The sequence below is a fragment of the Aphis gossypii genome, chromosome X, assembly GCF_020184175.1.
Source record: "Aphis gossypii isolate Hap1 chromosome X, ASM2018417v2, whole genome shotgun sequence".
NCBI lineage: Eukaryota > Metazoa > Arthropoda > Insecta > Hemiptera > Aphididae > Aphis > Aphis gossypii.
In genome coordinates, this window is record NC_065533.1 from 8,372,192 (window position 1) to 8,397,393 (window position 25,202).

At 29.6% G+C, this 25,202-nt stretch overlaps 1 protein-coding gene across 2 annotated transcripts; it reads left to right on the forward strand.

Annotated features, from left to right (window-relative positions):
• The first annotated feature begins 243 nt into the window (after nt 1–243).
• On the forward strand, nt 244–20,924 carry LOC114119174 (uncharacterized). Of its 2 annotated transcripts, none has more exons than XM_050206189.1 (12): nt 244–736; nt 4,756–5,375; nt 5,653–5,870; nt 6,658–6,966; nt 7,104–7,208; nt 8,391–8,648; nt 9,762–10,134; nt 16,891–17,294; nt 18,064–18,928; nt 19,013–19,267; nt 19,372–19,550; nt 19,631–20,924. In XM_050206189.1, exons 2-11 carry the CDS (start codon nt 5,153–5,155, stop codon nt 19,458–19,460), a joined length of 3,099 nt encoding a protein of 1,032 aa, XP_050062146.1. In that variant the 5' UTR covers nt 244–736; nt 4,756–5,152; the 3' UTR covers nt 19,461–19,550; nt 19,631–20,924. The 2 variants fall into 2 exon arrangements, with proteins under 2 accessions (XP_050062146.1, XP_050062147.1); XM_050206190.1 differs by lacking the exon at nt 244–736 and adding an exon at nt 3,078–3,627.
• The last annotated feature ends 4,278 nt before the right edge of the window (nt 20,925–25,202 follow it).

Here is a 25,202-nt window from a genome sequence, read left to right on the forward strand (position 1 = left end):
GAATTAACCTATCGTTGTATTTAGTATCGTTATGATCGTACACAATTCGTTCCCAATACGTTCGCGCCATCTGTGGAACACTAGAATATTATTATTATTATTATTATTGTTTTGAAAATCTCGTCATTTTTAAGCACTACCCTTACACGGCGTAATCGTCGTCGGCGGCGGCGGCGGCGGCGGCGCGCCCGATCGATATTTCGCCGCCGCCGACGGACGGTCGTCGCTCCTGTTATCATAATAATAATATTACGTCTATCGGCGACTGCTCGGCGGCGGCAGTAGACGACGTGTGTCTCGGCGATTGTAGTCGGGTGTCGCTCGTTCGGCGTTGTGCAAAATTCACGCGATTTACGTAAATATTTTTTTAAAAAAAAAATGATAACCGACGTCGTGTGCGCGTAGGAAAATACCTACTGATATCATACTATTATCATTCACGAACCGCAATGATATCATAATCGTGTTATTTCACCGACCCCGCACGGGCGCGCAAAACGTGCGATTTCGTGAACCATAATCTCAAAATATATTTTTACATCACACAATATAATAACAGTATTGCGGTAATCATCGCCGCGACCGTTTTGTTTAATTTTAATAATTCGTCACAATATTATAATAATATTATTATATCGATCGGCGGGTGTGTTTGTGTGTGTGTGTGTGTGTGCGCGCGTGTGCGACCGGAAGACGGCGGCGACCAGCCAGCGGCAATACGAACGTAATATACTGGGTGAGTGCGGTCTGCGGAAATCGGAAGTAAACACCGACACGTCTTCTTGACGTATTCGCGTCATTGTCCATAACGATAATTATATTATTCGCGTAAATGTTGTCTTGAAACAATTTCCACCGCGCTGATTACTAAGTTATTAGGTATATTATTTCCTAGCCGTTTTATTTTGCCAAGACATGACATCATTGTGATACCGTTAGCGGTCTCTTCGTCCGCCGAACCTATTCAACATAACGGACGAAGTGATTAATTTTGTACAACGACGTGTTGGGCCCGTGTTAAAGACTATTTTTTCTTCGAGTCAGGATACCATCCTTTATTCTTTATACACATATAAACAGTTTTATGTTCCAATTTTGTAACGATTCTATTAAACGTTTTTCAATTTTTTTTTCACAGAGTTTTGTTTTCACAGTCATTCGAAATATCCTTCTGAGTGCCACCTGCACGCCACCTGATTTTTGATTTTTTTTTTTTTTGTCCGAGGAGAGAGAGATGAGGGATTGTACTTAAAGGTTACAATTTTAACGTGTCATTTAAATAATTTAACGATTATTTTCACATTTGTTTTTTTTTTAATTTAAACATTTATAAATTAATTATGCCAATGTATTTATAAATCATATATGAATATATATGATATTTTTAAATGATTATAAAAAACAGTTTATCAGGAATCTTATTTTATATTTTCATACTAATTGACATTGATATGTACAAATATAACATTTTTTATTAAAAATAAAAAGAATAATTCAAATTTTTTAAAAAATTTAAATGCTTATAAATTGCTTAGGTTTAATTTTCGTAATTTATTAAATTTAACGTTATATTAAGGTTTAGGTACATTTTATCATAACAGCAGAAATATTATAATTATAAAAACTAAAATAAATTTATTATAAATTAAATCATATATTATGTTGTAGAGTTAATGTTACTGAAAAAGATTTACTTTCAATATTATTTCTAAACCCATTTCTAACGCATGTAAAACTCAATAATAATAATTATTGTTACTAGGTACCTATTATACAATGTATAAATAAAAAATGACACATTAAAAAAAAACTATACCATTATTTTGCCTTCATTTTTAGGGTTCCGTACTTCAAAAGAAAAAAACGGAACCCTTATAACATCACTTTGTTGTCCGTCCGTCCGTCCGTCTGTCAAGAGCGTTTTTCTCAGGAACGCGTGGAGGTATCAAACTGAAATTTGTATATGATACTCAGGTCTACTGTCCCTGGAAGCTGTAGAAAAATCAACCTTCTAAGCCAACGCAATCAAAAGATACAGCCATTTAGGCCGCAAATTTCCGCAAATTTTCGAAACTCGCACGGGAATCAAAACCTACAGGGTACTTCCCGTGAACTTAGAATCTTGAAATTTCGTACGAAGTCACGTCATATAGTACAGATATAGGAAAAATTACGAAAACCGTAAATTTTTAGTTTCATCATATAAAAAAAAAATATTTTTGAAAAATATTTTTGATAATTTTGAAAATTTCAAGTTACTACTCCTTATCTCTTGAACGCGTTGAGGTATTAAATTAAAATTCATATTAAATACTTAAGTCTATAATACCTTTAAACTGTAACAAAATCAAACTTTTATGTCAACGCAATCGAAAGAAATAATAACAATTTAAGCCGCATATCGTCCGTCCGTCTGTCAAATTTTCGAAACTCGCACGGGAATCAAAACCTACAGGGTACTTCCTGTGAACTTAGAATCTTGAAGTTTCGTACGAAGTCACGTCTTATAGTACAGATATAGGAAAAATTACGAAAACCGTAAATTTTTAGTTTCATCATATAAAAAAAAAATATTTTTGAAAAATATTTTTGACAATTTTGAAAATTTCAAAGTTACTACTCCTTATCTCATGAACGCGATGAGGTATTAAATTAAAATTCATACTAAATACTTAAGTCTATAATACCTTTAAACTGTAACAAAATCAAACTTTTATGTCAACGCAATCGAAAGAAATAATAACAATTTAAGCCGCATATTTTCAAACTCGCGACTACTTGCGAGGGAATTAAAACCTTCTCTGTAAACGATATTTGATGTTTATTGAAAAAATACAGCCGTGAAATTTCATTTTGCAATAAAAATAAAAAAAACTTTTACTTATATACCTACAGGTTTGTATGGAACCCTCGGTGCGCGAGTCCAACTCGCACTTGCCCGGTTTTTTTAATATAAAAACATTTTTTATCCATTCTATTATAGTGTAATAAAATAAATCATGAATATTTATGAATGATTCTGATAATCTTCTTCTATTAAAAACGTAATTGGAATTAAAATTTGAAATTTATTTTGAATTGAAATAATTAAGTATTAAATATTGAATTAAGTATAAGTTTAAGTACTAAGTCTATTGTGTTAAAATGAAAACTGTAAGGATTACAGTATATAGTATTTTAATTGCTTATAATAAATACAATCCAGTCAATAAAATGTCAGTAGGCTATTACAATGAGTGGTTACTTTCCTATAATCAATTGTAGTGTTAGTATTCATAAACTTTTCCGATCTTATGCAATCCATTTATAGTTTTTAGTGTTTTTATAGGTACCTACTGTTCTAGTATTGAAGTATCGATAGAAATATTATAGTTGTTGCATTTTTTAATCAAAAAAAAAATAGTATCTAGTTTTTATAATTATTTACTATTAAAATAAAGTGTTATACATATCGTAAGATAGAAAACTAACAACAACGATTGTAAATTTTAAAATATTTTTTAAACCGAAAAAAAATTGTTTACACAAACGGCACAGTTGAATTTATCTTTGGGTAATTTCCGATACAAATATATTAGCATTAAATAATTTTACATCATAATCTTAATCATCATAATATTATTATCAGTGAGTAATGGATTTATTGTATGCACGTTAATATAATATATTGTTAATGTATATTATATACTATAAATAACAAATTAATAACATCATTAAGCATAGCTATACTTAAATTATCAAAATTATTACATTTTAATTATTGATGATACCTAATACCTATACAAGACTCATCTATCATAAACATTTTTGCTATTTTACGCACATATCAATAATGTTTTTCAGCACACCTATACCTATCCATTATTAATATAATACTACATACAAGTATAATATTATAGCTGTAATATAATACTTGTTTTTTTTACGCTTGGACTGCTATCATGTATTATTATTTTGTATTTTTGTATCATACATCGTTTTAACCCTATATGCGGAATGCTCATTTTTGAGTTGACACATTTTATAATCATTATTTTTTCGGGCTAGGATAAATAATTTTAAAATCGACTGAATGAGAAAATCTAATATACTTTTTATGTTAGCTAAATAATTTATTGTTGTTGGTACTTTCAATTAAATTCATACCAAATTATTAATAAATAGTTTTTCTCAAAGACAAATACAATTATTTTATATAATCAAAATATAATTATTTGAATAATATGAACCGACGTATATGTTTATTACATTATCACTTTCGTTTAAATAATAATATATTTCTGTACCATAAAATATGCACTTTTCGTATTCACATAATATATAATTAGTAGGAATAATATTCAAAGTAAAAAATAAATCGTTTGTATCACTCGGCAACTTGTGAATACTACCTTTATTGACCAAATTTGTAAAAGAACGCTTAAAAAAATGATATACCAATAACGCTGAACGCATGTAAATCTTAGCCCCTTATAAAATATTTTATTAATTTTTTTTTTTGACGATGACCCTGGTTTACCGCGTTTTTCCTATCATTACTTTGGCTTAGTTCATAATATACGAGTATATAGGGTGTTTATCGTGTATTTTAAATTATTTCATTTGAACGATTATTGAATGTATCAAATAAACGATTTACACCCTGTATACATCGTATTGTGTTTGCATGTGGCATACGTCTATTTTGGCTTGATTGGATTGTAGATACCCGTCTAAAAATATAAAATAATCATTTTTTTTTTCACGTGCGTTTAGATAGTAACGGCGACGGTGGCAGTAGCAGTAGTAACAGTAGCAGTGGTGATAATATTACATAGTGACACCACTACCACCGCCACCCCACCACCACCACCACCGCCACCCATCCAGCAAGCAACCGCCAAACGCCAAGGAGGACGATCCACTATAGTATTATCGTCAACATTTGTAAATATTAAATATTAAATTGGTAAATACACCAATAACAAAACCATCAACACTATACGCGCAACTATATACATATAATTACAAGCACAGATTAATATCATCGCACTAACTATTATATACACTAACTATTATATATACATTAAGACTATACATTAAGTACACCACTAAATCGACACGACAACACAGGCCGTCGATAACACACTGCGACGGACAAGTGGACTTCGCCATGCAGGGGTCCACGTCGCCCTTGTTCGCGAGGCTGCGCCCTCCAGCCTTGCAGGCGGACGGCCAGCGCACTACGACGGCTGCAGCCGCGTCCGTAGACCGTTTGCTGGCGGACATCGCGTACCAGCGGAAAAAGGAACGCCAGCGGGCGGTGGCGAGCGGCCGGCAGAGCCGACGACACCGCGACGACAGCTCGCAACGTTCGGCTGCCAACTCGATCAAAGGTAATTAATATAAAATATTATGCCATACATCAAATATAGTGCAGCGTTTCCCAAACTTTTTCTCTGCAGGACCCCTTAGAGATAGTAAAAATAATTGCGAACCCCCCCAATAAAAATACAATTTTCTTTTTTATATAGTATGTATAGTATTTTCAATTTAAGTTCGAGGACTCCCTCCGGTACACGTTAATAACGGTAACGCGTTTTTTAGATTCATTATGCTGTCGTTATTTTCATTTATCTAAACGTGTATTTTTTTTTTTTTTTTTTTGATAAGGATCAACGGCTGCTGGATTAACAGCAAGTGGATCCGACGAAGAGGCAGCCTCGGCATACTGGTGGACCGACGTATTCCTCCGATATTTTGTATTCGACGAGGACTGCACGAAGAATACTACCACGGCCGACTCAGATGACTTGTTGTTTTTCGTACGGCGCCGGCGAAATAAGCGCAAGTGCATTAAGCGCCGATCGTCCCCACGACATCGACGAAAGGTATAAGGATGAATATGCATTTACCTATATAATAACTCTGAAAAAACATCCTCTTCATTGTACTCTTCCCTTGTTCACATTTCATTAAATACATTCATCTTCTCGCCCTGATGCCGATCTATAAATTTTATTATTTTATCTCAGTTCTATGGATGATGTACTGATAACGTTTTTCTAAATATTTATTTTTTTTAAAAATGTGATCTTTCTCGTGTTCCGTCTCGCACCACTTTATCATATAAACTACGTAAACTCACATACAGTTGAAATATTTTATTTGAAATACCTTACCTATATACCTATGGGCTATACGTATAACATAAATATTTGTATAATTAACAAATGTTTCTGTACCTGAGGTTTTTTCTTCATCAACTTACACATCTCGCACTTACTAAACTTATATTGGCGTACCATGTCGAGTAGATACTATAATTACTACACTGACCTGTTTAGGGCGGATCAGTAATTAAAATAAATATAGGAAATACGATATTCTGTTAAAAGAAAATCTCAAGTTTAGCCGGATCTATATACGCTTTATATATCATATAATATTATAATGTTCAGAATTGTCATCGAAAAACGGCATTAAAGTTTTCCCAAACCGACACGATAGACTCCTCCATATCCTTTTCAGTATTACATACCGTTATGTGTAATTTTGTACACGCGATATTGTCGTAACGCAAGCCGACTGCAGTTCTCTGTGTGTATACTGTGCATGTTGTGGGTAATACTGATATATTTTCGTTTTTTTTTTTTTTTGACGTCTCGGCGTCCATAGGTCATTTACGACACCCGAGCTTACCGAAAACACCAGCAAAGCCAACAGCAGCAGCAACAACAGCAGCAAAAGCCGACCATGTTGCCGATCGGCGACCCGGCAATCCTGTGGAGGCACACGGTGTGCCTGAACGCCATCGTCCATCGGCTGCGGTACACGCTCACGGTGGCCGTGTGCATGCGTGTGCCCAGAAAAGCCGCCGCACCCGCCTGTTCCGAGTGCTGCGACGGGTCGCAAGAATTCGAATCGGCCGACGGCGGACAAGGAGGCTGCGAATACGACCTTCAGCTGCTGTCGCGACACGTGCACGTGAGTATATTATGTTATTGATATAATATCGTCTGGCGGACGTTATGCGCTGTTTTTACGACCATTCGATGTCTAATACGATTCTTATTTTTTTGATTAATTCTTGTCGTTGTCGACTATGATGACGAAACGAGCAGACGGTGTACGCGTCGACTAGCGGAAGGCGTATGGACGCGGCCAAGGGACCTAGAGAGCGGCCTGTATATCCCGCCTTGTGTTGGGCCGTCGACGATTACGCCGAAGTGGGTGTCACCTATATGTATTATATTATTGTATATCTATGTAAAGTGATACTTTGTTCCACACCTAACATTTGAGATCACTTTATTATCACGTCATGGTATTAAAATAGTAAATACTATATCGATTAACATTTAATTTATAATTACGTTATAGTAATAAATATCTCAAACAAGCTAGGATCATAGGGTTTTTGATAATCCTTTTACATGTATTATGTTCGCAAAAGTGGTTTTTGGATTTAATAAATACAATATTAATGTATTCGATATAGGTATATACTTAGAAAAATAGATAAATAAAATATATGACATCTGTACAAGCTAATATAAATTTACCAATACTTATGTATATAAAATATTTTTTTAAGAAATTTAAAATTTAAATTTGTATGTAATTATAATGTTTATACTTAGAATACAATTAATGACTTAGTTAAACAACATAATATTTTCATAACCGAATGTCTTAAAAAATAAAAACAACTTATCATTATGCAAGTAATAAATTTGATTTGATATTTTATTATTTCAATAGACTTGATATCGTATTTAAAAATAATGAATTATTCATATAATAGGTAATTTGTGTTTAAATTTATTTTTAACAAATCATTATCATTACATAATAGTCGAGAGTAAAACGCTGCCAATACATATATTTTATTGTAGGATAGGTATAATTATATCTATATGTATTGTATAATATTCTTGTTGTCTCCTGTAAAGTTTTATATTTCAAGTTGTACTTACGATGAAAATTATAAGCCATTATATTTGTTTTGTGCATAGTGCATACAATTATTACTAGAATATAGTAATAAAAATATCATATATTATACTAAAACAATTAGTATTTACTATAATTCTACGAATTTTGTAGGTAAATGATAAAAATTAGTTTTTATTCGTTAAAAAAAATATCAATATCTGTCTATACGAGTATATATCATTATAACAAACGGATGCATTTATTATATATTTTTTAAATGCCTATTTTATATCATTTAACATTTTTTATTTCAATAAGTGATCTCAGATTCAATTTTCATTTTGTTGTCGAGTGACGACTAAAATGTGCATATTTTTTCGATCGGTATACTATGTCCTATACTATAGAGTAACGTATGGTCTTTACTTTTTTTACTGATAATATCTATTAATGCCATGTCATCTGTAACACAGGCATTTCGCACAGTGATTGTACGCCCTGGACAGACGGTATGCGCCGAGCTGGTGGCCGATTGGTCGGGTCCGGCAACCTTGGTCGAGGAATATCACGATAACGACAACGACGACGGCAACGACAACGATCTAGATGGCAGTAATCTCAATCTGCCCGGTCGTCACAAATCTGTCAAACTACAACAGAATCAAAACAGAGTGGTTCTGTTCTCCGGCGCCATACCTTACGCCGCCGTGCGTGCCGCGTACGAGTGCAAGGTGAAATCTTATAGTCAAATGTTTAGTGAAAAAATACATCTACATAGGACAAAGGCTTATACGAGATACCTACACAACTACTTGAAAACAATATCGGAGAGATAATTATTCGTCTAATAAAATAACGTTGTTACATTTACTTATAAAACCCCACAAAATCGCCCATAAACGTTTCTTTAAGTATAAATATAAACTCTATAATATAAAAAAATATATAATATAAACTTGTGTAGTTAACATATAAAATATGCCGTACATGATAGAATATAATTCAAATTACGAACCCAATCCGACTGATTCTAAGTTAGAGGAGGAAAATTGAGAACAATTTATATAGTTAATAGTAATACATATATATGTGAAATTTTTAAATCTTAAACACAAATTAAATATTATTTATATATTTTTACATTACAATTTTGATTAGACAAACACTCATTTTTGCGCTAAATAGATTAGATCTATTAAAAGATAAAAATTAACAATAAGCATCAATTTTCTTACTATTGTAATGCAATACAATTTTTTCATTACATAATAAATATTATTATATTAAAAGTTTAATTTAAAAAAAAAAATTAACTTATAGTTTCACGGACAACGCCGTGACAGGTACAGATGTACAGACGTACAGTTAGTGTATGTTTATATAATATTATATATTCCATACAGAAAACACACCTATCTAATGTACTTTTCTGCAAATTATCCTCGTGCACTCGTGTACCTATAAGTAATAATTATTTGATCCTGAACTTTTGTACGGTTCGGTACCGTTGATAAATGATGAATAATACCAAAGAATTGTAGTAAATTCTACACGGGTTTGATGTAGGTATATATATATTTTAGATTAATTCAATACTTAAGCCATCACTCATTTCAATAAATAAAACTCAAAATCTGTCTTTCATGACGTACAAAAATAACATGTTTTTATGGTTTATTTATTTATTTATAACACCGTTTTGTCAACGTATTAATAATTTTGATTATGATGTCGTCCTCGAATCACTATCGAGTTCAGCACGGGTTATTGATAAGACGTAACGACACCAGTGCTCGACACTCATATAATAATACAATAATATGGTGACCGTGGTCCGTTTACAGATGAGCTTGTACCGCGATGCAGAACGCCAACGGAGGAAACGGTGGCGGCAACAGCAACGGAAACGCGGAGGCAAGAAATCGTCGCTGGGCGCCCTGTCCGCATCGTTGACGGCCCTGTTCGCGGGCGGCAGCAAGGACTCTGTCCCGTCGTCAGACTGCGGAGATAACGGTTACTATTACGGTGCTTCCGAGACCGACGCCGATCGCGTCGAGTACGTGACGGTGCGCGGTTGCCGGCCGAGTCGTGATGACAACGAAAGCGGCGGCGAATTGTCAACGGACGACGAAAATCGCGAAGCTTGCGACTCGGACTTTGACGGAGACGAAATCTACGACCACACGAAGGGCATGGCCCAGATGGCCGTCACTCTCGGTGAGTACAAACGTTTTTTTTTTTTTTGATTTTTGATTTTCTTACCTACCTAACCTAACCTATATACTGCAAAGTGTTATTACCTACGTCAGTGTTATTTGTGATTATTATTATTATTATTATTATTATTATATTGTCATTGTTATCATTATTATTATCGTGATTATTTTTGTCGTACGACCGCCGAAACGATATGAAAACGAGCGTTTGTCGGGCACGATTATAACTCAGAATATTATTCTAGGTCTGTAAGAAATAGTCGGAAATATAAGAGATAACCAGCTAATACTACTTTAATCCAAGTCAATGTTTTTTTTTCCTTCCAAACTTCGAATAGGATCTTATTATGCATAGGAACTAGGAAGGCACGCCTATTAAAAAAAATACTCATGACTATTAATACCAGTGACAGGTATTATGCGTTTAACTACCGTTTAAACACTATACAGTATACATTGTCTTTACTTGATAGCTTATATTATTCTTGTATAGATACATATTATACGAATAACTATAACAATTTATTCTAGTGCAAAACGTCATACATTTGTCCTCTCTCTTGCATGTAGTATACAATATAAAGGTTTAATTATATTATACTAGTATATTACATAGGTAATCTTTATACTTACCTATATCAAGGATAGATATTGGAATCAAACTATAATTTTGTTTGCTAAAAAATACCTCCTACCTCAGTCACCTGTATTTTGCAAAATTGTATTGATTATTAAATACGACATTCAAATACCTTAATATAGTCATAAAATTTAATTTAAAAAAAAAATTTACTCTTTTGAGTTTTTCAATATTTTATTTTTCAATAATAAATAGCTTAAAAAACGAATTTAATAGAATTATAAAATTCGTTTTCGAGTAGTTAAATAGGTAATTTTCATGATAAATTTAAACTCGATTTTATAAATTGTGTCGGATAATTTTGTTATTATATTAGAATATTAGATATCATAGCTTCAATACAATCGACAAAATAGATTGATAAAACATCTGAGTTTGACATTCGACGGTGCATTGTTAACTGACGAGTATACACGAGTGGAGATGTCCCCTTTTTCTAATCCAATCATCTGAACTTAACATTAATCACACAATATTATCATTCCCTTTTTGACTATATTATTATTATAGACTGTATAATAGATTATAAATAGTACCAATTATAAATCACCAATTTACAATTAAGTATAGTTTGCGGTGGTTTTTTTATATTATGTTTTTCTGTCCACTACAAATCTAAAGAATTTAGTAATTTTCAACCTAATGTTATATTCAGTTTCTTACCCCACATATCTTTCAGATCATTTTTAAGCCGTTTTTATTTGCATGTCAATTTCATAAATAAATTTTCTGTCGCTCAGTGAATGATTCTAATTGTGCATTACGTTTTTCAGTTTAATAATAGACTATTGATGCATTAATGTAACTTTTTTTTTTTAAGTGGAATGTTATTATCCCTTTATGTATATCTGTTATAATTTTCTCGCATATTTCACCAAAAAGAAAATCTTTTCATAAACAACACTTCAAATTACAGCACAATATAATGTACAATATGTGCACGATTGATTTTTTCCTGCGCCAATATTTACTTTGAAGTTGTTTATTTATTACTTATATATGTATATTATATACACATGGGAGATACATTTTATTACTTATTAATTAATATATTCTTTGATTTAGTACTTTGACTAAGTAAATTATACTGAATAACAATAAATACTTGTGAAGTGGAATTCGTTCATACTACAATAATTAAATACACTGTATTTGTATAGCATTAATACATAATATAGGTACGCATAATATATTTAGACCAGTAAAATTATGTAACAAAACGTAAATAAAAATAATTATATAAATATACAGTGGACTACATACAATAATAAAAAAGTATTATTTACAAAACTCTGTATTTTAAAGAAATATGGCTTATTTTAAATGCGTAAGGTCAAGATAAATATAAATATATATAATTTAATATTTTATCGCAATACAAGTACCTATAGATATATTACTAAAACACTGAGTACCTAGGTACCTATTAAATTAAAGTGAAGCATTTTCTAGAATTTAAAATTGATTGAATGAGAAAACTGACTTTACTTTTTCTGAAACATAATTATTGTTAATATTACTTTTAAATATTATTTGAATATTTTTTTATTTTTATTTTTTTTTAATCAATTTAAAAAAAAACACTGATTTTGCGAAATTGAAATTTACAATGTTATATAAGTAGCACAAAACATGCACTTTTCATGTTTATTATAATCAAAATATACAAAATAAAAAAAGGACTGAAAAAACTTATACATAGGTATAAATCCTAGCTCTAATAACTATGATTTACCTTAATACATACAACACACATACTATTTATTTGTAATTATATATATACAATATACCTACATATAATAGTATATATAAGTATATACCTACGTGTGAAATTATGTGATAGTATAATGCCTTCTGATTTATCATATATATATTATTTATATATTTCCATAATATCATTAGAATATTAGATATAATTACATTTATTCTGTACCATACGTCCATACATTGTTATTTCTAATTCGCTCAGTATTATCAACCATTTAATGTCCACATCACCCTCATTTAGTATTCTCAATAGGTACCTATATTATTATTACACATGTTAATAGTTAAATATACTGTCCTAGTGTCCTCATAGTACAACACGATAATAACATTTCATTCATCAATATAGTGACACTGTGAGATCAAAAAATTGTATTTAAGATTTTTAATTTTAGACTCAGAGGCTTATAAAATGTATTTTTAAAGTAAAAACAAAAAAGTAGGTAGTGTTTATATTTAAACTTAAAAGTACTCACTTCCAACAATTGCCTAAATTTAAATGTAACAAAATTACAGCTATCGATTGTATTTTGCACTTGATCAAGTGTCAACAATATAATATTATAATATAATTGCTATTAAAGAAACAATATTATCTTGTTGTTAAAATAGGTATTTGAAACGCGAATTTAAAAATTGTCAGAAAAAAGTTAGTAATATTTTAATAATAACATTACGTGTAGATCATTATTTCCAAAACTAATATTATTATTGGCCTTGAAAAATTTAAATCGTATATTAAAATTGCTCAAAGTCCCACGTGTATATTTTATAGTAATGTGCTCCGTATTGATATTTAAGTATTTAACATTGGAGTACTCATATAGTAGAGTTTCAAGAACGAGTAGTAGTTATACTAGAAGCAGCCAATACCAAACAGGTCATAATCTATGGAAATAGTGTTCGGGCGAGTCAAAACTTGCATTGTGTAAGTAAAAGCGTCGTAGCGCAATAGTAGTAGTCTGACCAGTGCCGGATTTACCTCTTCAGCCGCCCTAGGCTATTAGGAAAATGCCGCCTCAAATTCATACAATCATTTTTTTAAAACCAATACGAGCTTCATATAAGTGTTATTTTAGTGCACAATTAAGAACTTGTAAGATTAGGTACTCGAGAAACTGGAGATTTAATTTTAAAATATAAAAGTCAAGACGTACAGTAATTATTTAAAAAAAACTTTCTTCGTGCCTTTTGTTGGTAATAAAAATTGGTACTTACGTAATAATCGTTAGCTCGTGGACACTATAATATTGTGGGTGTTCGTGTAAAAACAAAACAACATTAATATTTTGAGTATCAATTAAGTATCGTTCCGCGTCCGTATGCAATGTAAATATAACAATAATAATCGTTATCGTAAGTTGACGACGACGACAAACAAAAATTAAAAAAAATAAATATAATTCCCAGGATAATAATAACGTTCGATTCCTAAAACATATTAAAAATAGCACGTTTGATTAGGAACGTCGGATCTATATGACCCAATGGCCGACGTCGCCAAGAAAGCGCTAATAAAAAAGTAAAATAATTTTTTATCTGTTTATAGAGACGAAACAGGAGAAAAAATTTACCGCCCCCAAATTTTGCCGCCCTAGGGTATAGCCTAGTTAGCCTAATGGTAAATCCGGCACTTGTAGTAGAGATATTAATGTATAGAAGTGTTATACAATTTAGTTTCAGTTTATTTTCATAAAATATAGGGTTCTAATCTTTAATTTAAAAATTGACTTCCATACTATTTTTATACTACACATAGGTACCATATACTTTCCATAGTAAAGTACGGTAAATGTTGAATTCATTACCAAATCAAATCACATCGGATATTTATTATTTATAAATTTATAATATTACTATAGTCATTTATTAACATATTATACTTAGTCAATTATCAGCGTATCATTGAACGGTGTGATTAGGTCTGTAGTATAATAGCATAAAATAAAATGTAAATATTTTAAAAAGCTCATTGTGTAGATTGCATAATAGTAGGTATACAGGATGTGACTTGTTTATTTGATACGATTGCTTTTGCTTTATACTATTATTGCATTTGTACGAATAAATTAGTTACAACCTGTATACATCGCTACTGGCAAAAAGTTTCAAGTACCCACAGATAATATTTTATGAATATGTAAAATAAAATAATATGTGATTACAACAAAATTAAATAAAACCATAATTTTTTGTTTAAATATAACATTTTGTTGATTTTTAAATTTGAAATGTAGGTAGTAGGTATAGATACCTATATAAAAATCCAGGTTTAAATTTTATTATTAGTAGTTATAACAATAATATTGGGTAATAATAGTAATAATATTAATGATAGGTATAATTCTATACAAAAAACGATTCTGTATGGAGATGATTTGTCAGCCTAAGGTAGGTATATTTCCACTAGGTAGTGAAAAAGGTGGTTTATGTTTTTATGACTTGAATCCTAAAATTAAATCATGTACAGAAAATGCCAATTTAAACAACTGTTGTATATTTTAAGTTTCTACGAATAGTAATAAATGTTTAACTATAGCAAAAATCTAAAACTATTAGATAGTAAATCGTTATTTTACTCGTGAATTTTAGACATCTTAAAAATTTAAACTAAATACCTACTACATTTTTTAATTGGCTAACGTTCAAATTCTTTTGTAATTATTGTAAACCAAACTTATGGAAAATCTCGTATTACATTTTCAACTCTTAGCTACTTATGTAAATTTTTTTATAAATTTTTAACTACAAAATAATTTGCAAATATTTATGATTTTGACAAATTTTGTCAATATTTGAAGTTCAAACGATAAAAAAAAAAAACTATGCCTAGTATTATTATAATTTTTGAATCACTATAAGATTAACTCATGAGAAACTTTGTTTTAAGTTTCTAAGTATTTTAATGTAGCCAAAACAATTTATCAACGTTTATAAAAAAAAAATACTAAACAAAAACGAATAGGTATTTCAAATGTGATGCCTTAAAATAAGTGAAATATTTTGAAAATTAAATGTCAATCTAAATAACTGGTATAATTAATAAATTTCAAATATCCACGACTTATATACTTTTTGAATAATAACAAATATTAAAAATTGTTTGAGGATAAATGTTTATTGTAATGTGAATTCGTAAAAAATTTAAAATCCAGACGCTCGTATCATTTTATCCTATAATGACACTCTAATTATCGTTATAATTATTTGAAGGATAACTTATTGAAAACTTAATGTTTAATTTTTTAACCTTAGATATAATACGAAAATATTTATGAATTTTCAACTACAAAATTACTTATAAATTTGATATTATTTGATATATTTATCGTAAAATTTTGAACTTTAATCGCTTATAAAAAAAATTGTGTTGAATGATTTTTAATTTTTTTTTTTTGAGAATCGACTACAAATAGATAGGTTATTAATTAAATTTTGATTTTGTTACTAATCACGGTTTTTAGAAGTTATTATTGCTTCATTTGATTAATGATTAGTAACTTGTACTTATTGTAATATTATTACAAATTTGTTTGAAAATATTTCAAGACATAATATTTATTTTGTCTAATTATTAAAAGTATTAATACTTATATTATGTAAATAATTATTATAGACAAAAGTTATAATTTATAGATACATTAAAGACTGTATGATAAAAGTGTACCGTCTAGACCAATAGGGTGTCCAACCCGCGGTTGATTTCTATGCGGCCCTCACTTTAATTTAAAAACCATGAATTAATTGTATATAATATATAAATAAATATATTTTTCTGTGTACTTATAATTAAATTACTAAATATTAATACTTGTAAAAATATTTCTGCTTATTATTCACTGTTATAAAATTATAAAAAAATGTATTGTTGTATTATAGAGTATAATTTAATCATTAAATTTGAATGTATTATTATTAAAAAAAGTATGTGACCCACAAACACTTCTACCTATATGATGTGGCCCAGTCTTCACAAAAGGTTGGACGCCCCTGGTCTAGACTTTAGGTCGTAGAGGATAGTTGGATAGATACCCAAGTCTAATAATTTCCAGTTTTAATACCACTAAGCTATTAATAATTGTATATATTTGAATTATTTATTGTTAGATAATTATATTTTATTTATTTATACATTAATATCATCTACTTCAGCCTAATCATAACATTGATTTGAATAACCCGGGAGCTAGTGTTTTGGGTAGAAGTTCCATTAGAATCTGATCGTTACCATAATAAATATGATAATAATAATAATAATAATTACATTCAAACTATTATAATGGATGATAGTAATAACTCAACTAGTTTGCTATACGAGTGGATTTTATAAAATTAATAATTCTTTAACAGCACCAATACAACCTGTTGAAACTATCACCTCGGGTTTTGATGGTAATTCTGAATACCATGTCCACCATCACCACCACCATCACCATCACCAACATCACTGTGTTAGTAGAGAGGACGATTGCGGCTACATCGAATTCGAATACCCTGATGACCCTGATTTTATTGTCAGGTGTTATAACCATGATAACGATGATTACGACCCAGTAATTGGTTACCAGCAACAGCAGCTCGATTCCTACACCACACCGGCAACAGCTTCTGAACCGGGTGACTATTATGACTACGGGTGGGACTATGAAACTGCGGCCAGCAGCGAGCAGCAAACACCTCAAACCCCTTCCTATTATTATCAACAGCAACAACAGCAACAACTTGAACGTCAACGACGCCGAGGTGGCAAGCCGGTAAGGTATCTTTTATTATTTAATAATACGATGAAACTTATTAGATGGATCTATACGTATAGAAAACATGTTTTTTACAAGTGTCCGTTAATTGATAGAATTGAAAATGGTTAAGTTTGTAAGCCAGATTTACTGTGGAATTAAGTCAATATTTATCTATTAGTACATATTAAATTATAAATGTAATCATTTTAGACAAGCTCCATTATAATGAAAATAATTATAATAATATTCATTCTTAACATATTAGACAATTCATAACTACGTATAAATAATCTATAATAACTTGAGCTTATATTTTATAAAAATAATTCATATATAAATTGATCTTTAATTAAGTACTGTCGCACTGACCTAAACTTATATACTCAACTTATAAAATATTATATACATATATTATTGGATTTTTAAAATAGTCAAGTACTGATGTACCTACTTTAATCATTTTAATAATTCTATACAGTTCTATTTTAAGTTTTCATATTTAAGTGTATATATTTAACTTACATAGGTTATACTAGCTTAGTATATTTGTTTTTTATACTATAAAATTTGTACAAAGTATGATAAATAAATATTTAATGATTTAAGTTATCTATTCCACATTTAAACATTTTTATATAGGTACTTAGTAAATGAGTATCTAACCAAGTAATATAGATAATTGAATTTAACAATTACTACTGATAGTGAAAAAAAATATATATTTGTCTGCATTGTTATCTGCATTTATTAATGTTATTTTCTGTTTTTATCTCGCATGTAATAGAGGCGGCTCAGTGATCCATGCTCGACATCTGTTTTTGATCAACTCGATAACAACGACCACAGTTCAGAGCAATATAACCAGTCCTTTCAACAACAGCACGAAATCAATAATTATAATAGTATGTATGGGAAGAAAAGTGGGAAGAAAAAACAGTATGACTACCAGCATCGACTACAACAGCAACCGAATAGATATGGAAGTGTAAGAGGACTATCGTCGATAGCGTTGACGCCTGGAAGATCTCAAAAAATGCAACATCCGCATCGGGCCTGGTCTGAGAGCGATGGGTTGGACAAATATGGCGGAGGCCTCGTTCAACAAATTCGAAATCAGCAAAAGCCTCAACTGTTACCTCCACCACCAGTACCTTATTATTGTGATGCTGAAGCAGCTGAATCGGGTTTCGTGCAATACGTGCATAAGAGTCCGGGTGACTGGTGGATACGAACTAAGAACAAGCGTCGTAGAATACGTTGTAAAAATATGAAGCGAAAGCAAAGTGGCAAGACTGACACAACCGTTATAGATCGCCGTCGAAGTTCTAGTGCTGGTGCGAATGGTTGTAACATTACCGATGACGAGAATAGTGAAGGCTCAGATTCAGGATCAAACTCAGACCACGAAGAATCAAATTCAGATGAACAGGACAGTGATGGTGAATTTATTGGGGCGCTTGCTGCTGCCGCAGCATTTGGCCAAGACCCTGAAAGAGAATGGTTGCGAAACGCTGGTGATCCAGTAGCTTATTGGGATCGATGTAACTACGATAGTGACTCATCAACCGAACCTGTTGACGATAATATGATGGAATGGACAGCCGAGATTATGGCCACTGATATAAGGCGTAAACAACCATATCAAAATTGTAAGTATAAAACCATCACAATAAATTATAATAATCGGTCTAAATATCATGAATGAAAAATACGCATACGTTCATATGTTACAGGTTCAAAATTTTCCATGTCATCTAGGATAGCACATGATTCCTTCTATTGTTGTGATAAACAGTCACCGACACCTGTCTTAACGAACCATTTCATACATCATCAACAAAATCAGAAATCGGTTGGTCACTCACAGCAATTCAATCGCCAACTTTTGCTACCACAATTCCGACCTCAACCACTGGAGCCCCCACCACCACCTGCACTAAGCGTCGCATTTACTGCCGTGGCCTGTCCATGGTGGACAGTCCTAGAAGGTGAGCTAACTTTGATATTTTTGTACATTTTTGTATAAACATTGAATTACAAAAAGTAAATTAATTTTATGTCTATAATTTTTGATCGTTTATTTGTTTGGTAGATGTGTTGCGTGTGAATGGCAAAATTTCAGAAGAGCAATCGTCATCGAATAAAACAGTCATAGGGTTACCTCTTCTCACGTTTGATTAGCTCTAAACGTGAATAAGAAAAATAATGAATAAATAACGTTTTGATTTGGTAAACACGTCAAAAATTAATCACAGTTGTTAAGATTATTTGGTAAGCTTATATTAGATATGAATACTGTTATTTATTATATACCTGTATCATAATATACTAAATTTTGATTTTTTTTTCAGTTGACAGGCAATCTAACAGTTCCAAAATCCATTATCTACGAACGTAATTAAATTTACACTGCTCAAATTCTGGAATCATCAGTCACATAGTTTACCCGTAAATGTAACTAATTCTTAACGCATGTCCATCCATTTTCCAAACCACCAGTTATCAAACCACACATCACAACATCCAAAAACTTCCCAGCCTCATAAACACTACCAGAAAAATATACTTTCTTCAAAACTTAGAGTACTTATTAATTACTGCACATTATTCACTCAACAAAACCTTACATAGTTACATCTAAAGCTTCGTTTATACGTTGACTTTGTAAATTTCAATTGTGTCGAGTACTATTTAATTTAATTTAATTTAACACTGAAATTCTTATGGTAATAGAATATATATCCTAGATGACTGGTAGTTAAGATTTTTTTTATAGATCTTTTAAGCAATTAAAGATTATTATTATTATTATTCGAATAGTTAGTTTATTTCTGTAGAATTTTAAGTATAGTAAATAAGTACAAAACAATTTATTTAGAAATTAATTTTAAATATTTAAAGAGTGCCGAATTTTAGTATTTGATTAAAAATGTTCATATATGGAACATAAATACATAATTAACAAACGATAATTGTAATTATTTTTCATTTTATAGTGTAGCTTATGCGTGTATCATTAAATTTGTTGGAAACAAGAGACAACTATATAAACGTTCTTTTATCTATTTTAATATTTTTGTACTGATTCAGCATGTCATCTTTTGTAAACTGTTTAATAACTATTGAAGTCTTACACCTCTCTTTTAATTGAAATTTTACCCATCACTTGTGTGACTATTTACTCTTTAGTGAGATCAACGGTTATTCTTTTCAAATAATTTTTGTACATTTAATTACACTACATATTGAAGGTGTTGGTTCTGGTACAGTGGTACTATTTACTATCCTTGAAAAAATCCTGAAGTTTGTTTTCTTAGTATTATCTATTTGTTTATATTACCTTAAATATGTCACTGAAGCAACAAACCTGATTAAATGTAATTTTTTTAATAATAATTATACTAACTTCATTATTTTGTAAAAACTGGAGATAAAAGGACCAACTTTGTATACGAAATAACATTTACAATTTTTATATAATTATGAATTGTTATACTCGACAATGTTTTATATAGTAATTAATTAATAATGTTATTTTAAATTGTTTCTCTAAGTGTTGATGGTTTTGTATTTTTATTCAGCCAAGTTTAATAAATGTTTCTGTAAGTGCTTGCTTACACATTGATATTATTGGTGTTCTTAAAAGATATTTTTTTTTTTTTTGTGATAATTATTATTCATTACGATATACTTTATTTTTATTTTATCTTATACATAACATGAGTTTTTGTTATTTATGAATATCATGATCCTATTGAAGTTATTATAATAATATAATATATTATTATTATTATATAGAAAGAAGCATAAAATTATACTATGTTAAAATGATGGAAGACCTAACCAATCAGGTTATCATGTACCTAATAATTGACATTTTATGTACGTATTACAAGAGTGCATATAATAAAACAATAAAACAGTGTAATTAAATAAATTATAATCATAATTAAAATTAATTAATTATAATTAAAAAAATTAACAAATACAACATATTTTTAATTCTTAAAACCAACGAAAAATAGAACTAATTCCAGGAAGATTATTCAATTTCTATTATCTATAGGTAACATTCATAAAATAATAAAATATTAACATTTTAAAAGTGTACTAATGGAGTTTTATTTTTCTCGATTACACCAAAACTAATTATTATAAATAATGTTTTTAATGAGCATACGAATATAATTCAATATAACGAATGGATATTAAATAGTTTTACAAAATATGTATTTACATATAAATTTATTGAAAACAATGATTTTGGAAAGATAATTCGTAAAAAAGTATACCTACTAAACTAAAAGTAGGTACATATTTTATTGATACTTACATAACTATTACTACATGTACTTAAGTTATTAATATACGTCAGGGATGGGCAACTGGAGGATCGCGGGCCGCATGCGGCCCGCGAGCATTTTTAATCTAGCCCGTCCTATACATTTCCAAATTACATCATACAATTTTAAAGTTTATTGTCTATTATTCTATAATCTATATGACTATATTATGTATAGTCTATCCTGTCAATATATAATAATTGTTATCTGGCATTGAACATTGTTTAATGTCCAAATGTCATAATATAGTATATATAATATATATACACACGTATGTATAACTTTTAACCATAGCTGTTTGTACATTCGTATCGTGCTGTCGTTGAAAATTTATAATTTTCGTGTTTTTGAGGTAAGTACTTACAAATGTCCGCAAAAAAGTAAAATTGATGATGAAAATAGAAATTTTAACACCTCATGGTAGAATGACTATCATCAGACTACCTATTTATTTATTATTAATAAAATAAATGCTAATTAAAATGTATATTTTGAATGACCTTTTTTTGGCTTTCTTCTATGCATTGGCCCGCTAGGTATTAATTTTCTAAAAATTGGCCCTCTAGTAATTTAAAGTTGCCCATCCCTGCAGATATACGTTATTATTGTTGTTATTTTTGGTTTCTCGAACGCAAATGACCTCAGAGCTCACTAAAAAAACACGGCAATAATATAGCTGCTGAATCTAATAACTATAATATTAACCACAAAGGATGGAAAGGATTTATGGCTAATAAAGGCGAGACATTCGATATGATCATAAAGGTTCTTGACGATAGTGACTGCGGTCGATTACAATTATGTCTCGATGGTAGGTACGTTTATCTATTTTTTTATTTGTGCAACTCTAATTTCAATTTTATAATTTATAATTATATGAATATTAATAAGTTTAATTTATACAAGGTATTTGGTGCATTTTATTACGACAACCAATTAACCAATATGGTACTAAAATCATTACAAATATAGTTCTCAATTTATTGTTGTTATAAAACAGAATGGTTTTTTTTTATAGTGGAGTCCACGAAAAAGTGTAAAGCTGTCAAATCAAGGTAAGTTAATGATACATTTTCATACAGTGTAATTCAATATTAATTAGGTACAAGATGTACCATACAATTATTATATAATCGATTTATTATTTGTTAATGTATTCGCTTGTACCTATATGCTATTGTCATCGTGAGACTACCATTGTAAAATATGTGTAAAGGATATCTGATTGATGCACGTTTAGGTAATAATCAATCAAAGTTTATTGAGCCAAACATCATTGAGCCATCATGATGATAATTACCATCGATCGTAACGGTAGCATTGAGCATAGCTAATAAACTATTAAAGGATACTTTATACTAACTATTCGGTACAAGATTTTATTAGTGAGTAGGTAGGTACACCATACAGCATAAGTGATAAGTGAGGCAAACGTTAAATAAAACGTCTGTTTCATCATACTATTTAACAATCTGCATTGACAGACGATGATATCAAATATAATTTACTATACAAGTGTATTAATAAATTATGTACCTAATATTTATTATTACTTGTTGTGTGTTTTAATTTTTTAGATACTTTACATCGTTAGATGTATTTACATACCTACTTATTCATTATACAATATATTCATATAGCTACGTAAACCGTTTGTGTAATTTATTTTCATGTATAAGTATAACATATTACATTATAGTATTGTTATACTTATTTACCATAATCTTATCATAAACGTGTATTATAGCTATTATCAAATTGTTATAGGTCTTATAAAAAGAGATATTCTTATTTAAAAAATATTATTTTTATTACCTATTATTTTTTTATTTAAATCATACACACCTAACCATATCTGTTATTAGTTTTTAATAAGCACTGCGACAATTTGTTTTTCAGATATAGTCGAAGAAGACTATCTTTTTTCAATCTAACTTAACACTCACCGACGAGTGAACACTACAAAGGTGTAATTGCACAGCGGGAGTGGCGCTGACAGTTACATGTAAAATAATATAGAGAGTAAAGTTTATCTGCCGTAGTAGGATGGCAACGATTGATCTGGCGGGTGAAGGAACTTAATAATTCACGTTCGGGATCGTTTGCACTGTAACATTCACATTACCGTCAGAGTATCATTACGAAATATCATGTTGTCGCGAAATTGTTTAATCTTTTTTTTCTGTCGTAGTACCCACTCGGCAATCACATTTCTTGAATTAACTCGCATGGTGGCTGTATTTATTAATGGGTGACTATAAATTCCATACTTTTTCTGGGAAATAGTGAGTTACATAGTAAAAACCAGGCACACAATATGTTAGTTCCTACATGGCGGAAAAAAGTACATAATATGTATATACACAATTAAATATGTATATCTGATATATATAAATGAGACATTCTGTACCAAAATACATTATAAAGTACCACAGCCCCAACAGGCGCTATCAATATAATATAATAATCTCAATTTGTTATTGAAGCTTTATATACTAACCTACTAACCCTTTATATATAACTTTTATTGAGATTCTCAAACTTTTTCAAGTAAATACGTATATTACAATACGAACCACAATTAGTAACACAAAACCAAAAATCAGTAAAAAATACGCTGAAAAAAAGATTTCACAAACGAAAAAATTTCAGATTATACAACAAACAAAATTAATCAATACGATTATGTTAAATTTTTAAGGTATAGAAATAAACCTCATAAAATATAAAATGTTGCATTATGCCATTATGTGATTTTTATTATATTTTTTAATTATCATATATTTAGTTTTGAAAATTCTTACATACATATTATCCCAGGCAGCATAAAAATATTTTTAAAATGTAAATAAAATATTACAACATTGCTAGTGTAATTTATTGCAAATAAAATATATTTCTTTGGTTATAATAATATTTTTTATAAAATATTTTGATAGTTATATTTTTTTATATTTTAAACATGTTTATTTTTTAATGTTTTTTAATAAATATTTATTTTTTATTTTTTAAATGTTACGTTATAAACATTTTTCTTTTAATATTTTTTCAATTAAAAAAAATATTTATTAATTTATATTTTTTAAATAATATTTATTTTTTATTGTTAGAATGTTTATTTGTTAAGATTTCATTTGAAATATTTTTTTACTTTTAAAAAATGTTTAAAAATTAACATTTCACGAATAATATTTATTTATGTTTCAAAAATGTTGATAAACTAATATTATTTATATAACCTAGGTACTATTTTTATAATAATTCAAAAAGTAATCATTAAAAAAACTTGAAAATGCTAAAACTTGCATCTTTTCTTTTCATAATAAAATAATTTTCAAAACATTTTATTTATTATTTTATAATAACTGATAAGTTATAATTTATAGGCATTTGGAATATTCGATTTTTAAAGATTTGATATAGGCAGTATCGAGCGATATATAAATATGTATTGACTTTACAGTGATGATGTGTGTTTTTTTTTGTGTGCACGATAAGTTGTCTAAGTAATGTTTCGATTTTCAACTTCAGTAGCTTTTCTAGTTGAGAAGGTCAAATTACCCGGAATTTATTCACGCAA

Bases quoted from the DNA above. Each gene is read 5' to 3' on its own strand.
- LOC114119174 (XM_050206189.1), top strand. From the start codon at position 5,153: ATGCAGGGGTCCACGTCGCCCTTGTTCGCGAGGCTGCGCCCTCCAGCC. The intron at 5,376-5,652 runs GTAATTAATATA...TTTTTTGATAAG, and splicing joins GGCTGCCAACTCGATCAAAG to GATCAACGGCTGCTGGATTA. The intron at 6,967-7,103 runs GTGAGTATATTA...CGAAACGAGCAG, and splicing joins TGCTGTCGCGACACGTGCAC to ACGGTGTACGCGTCGACTAG.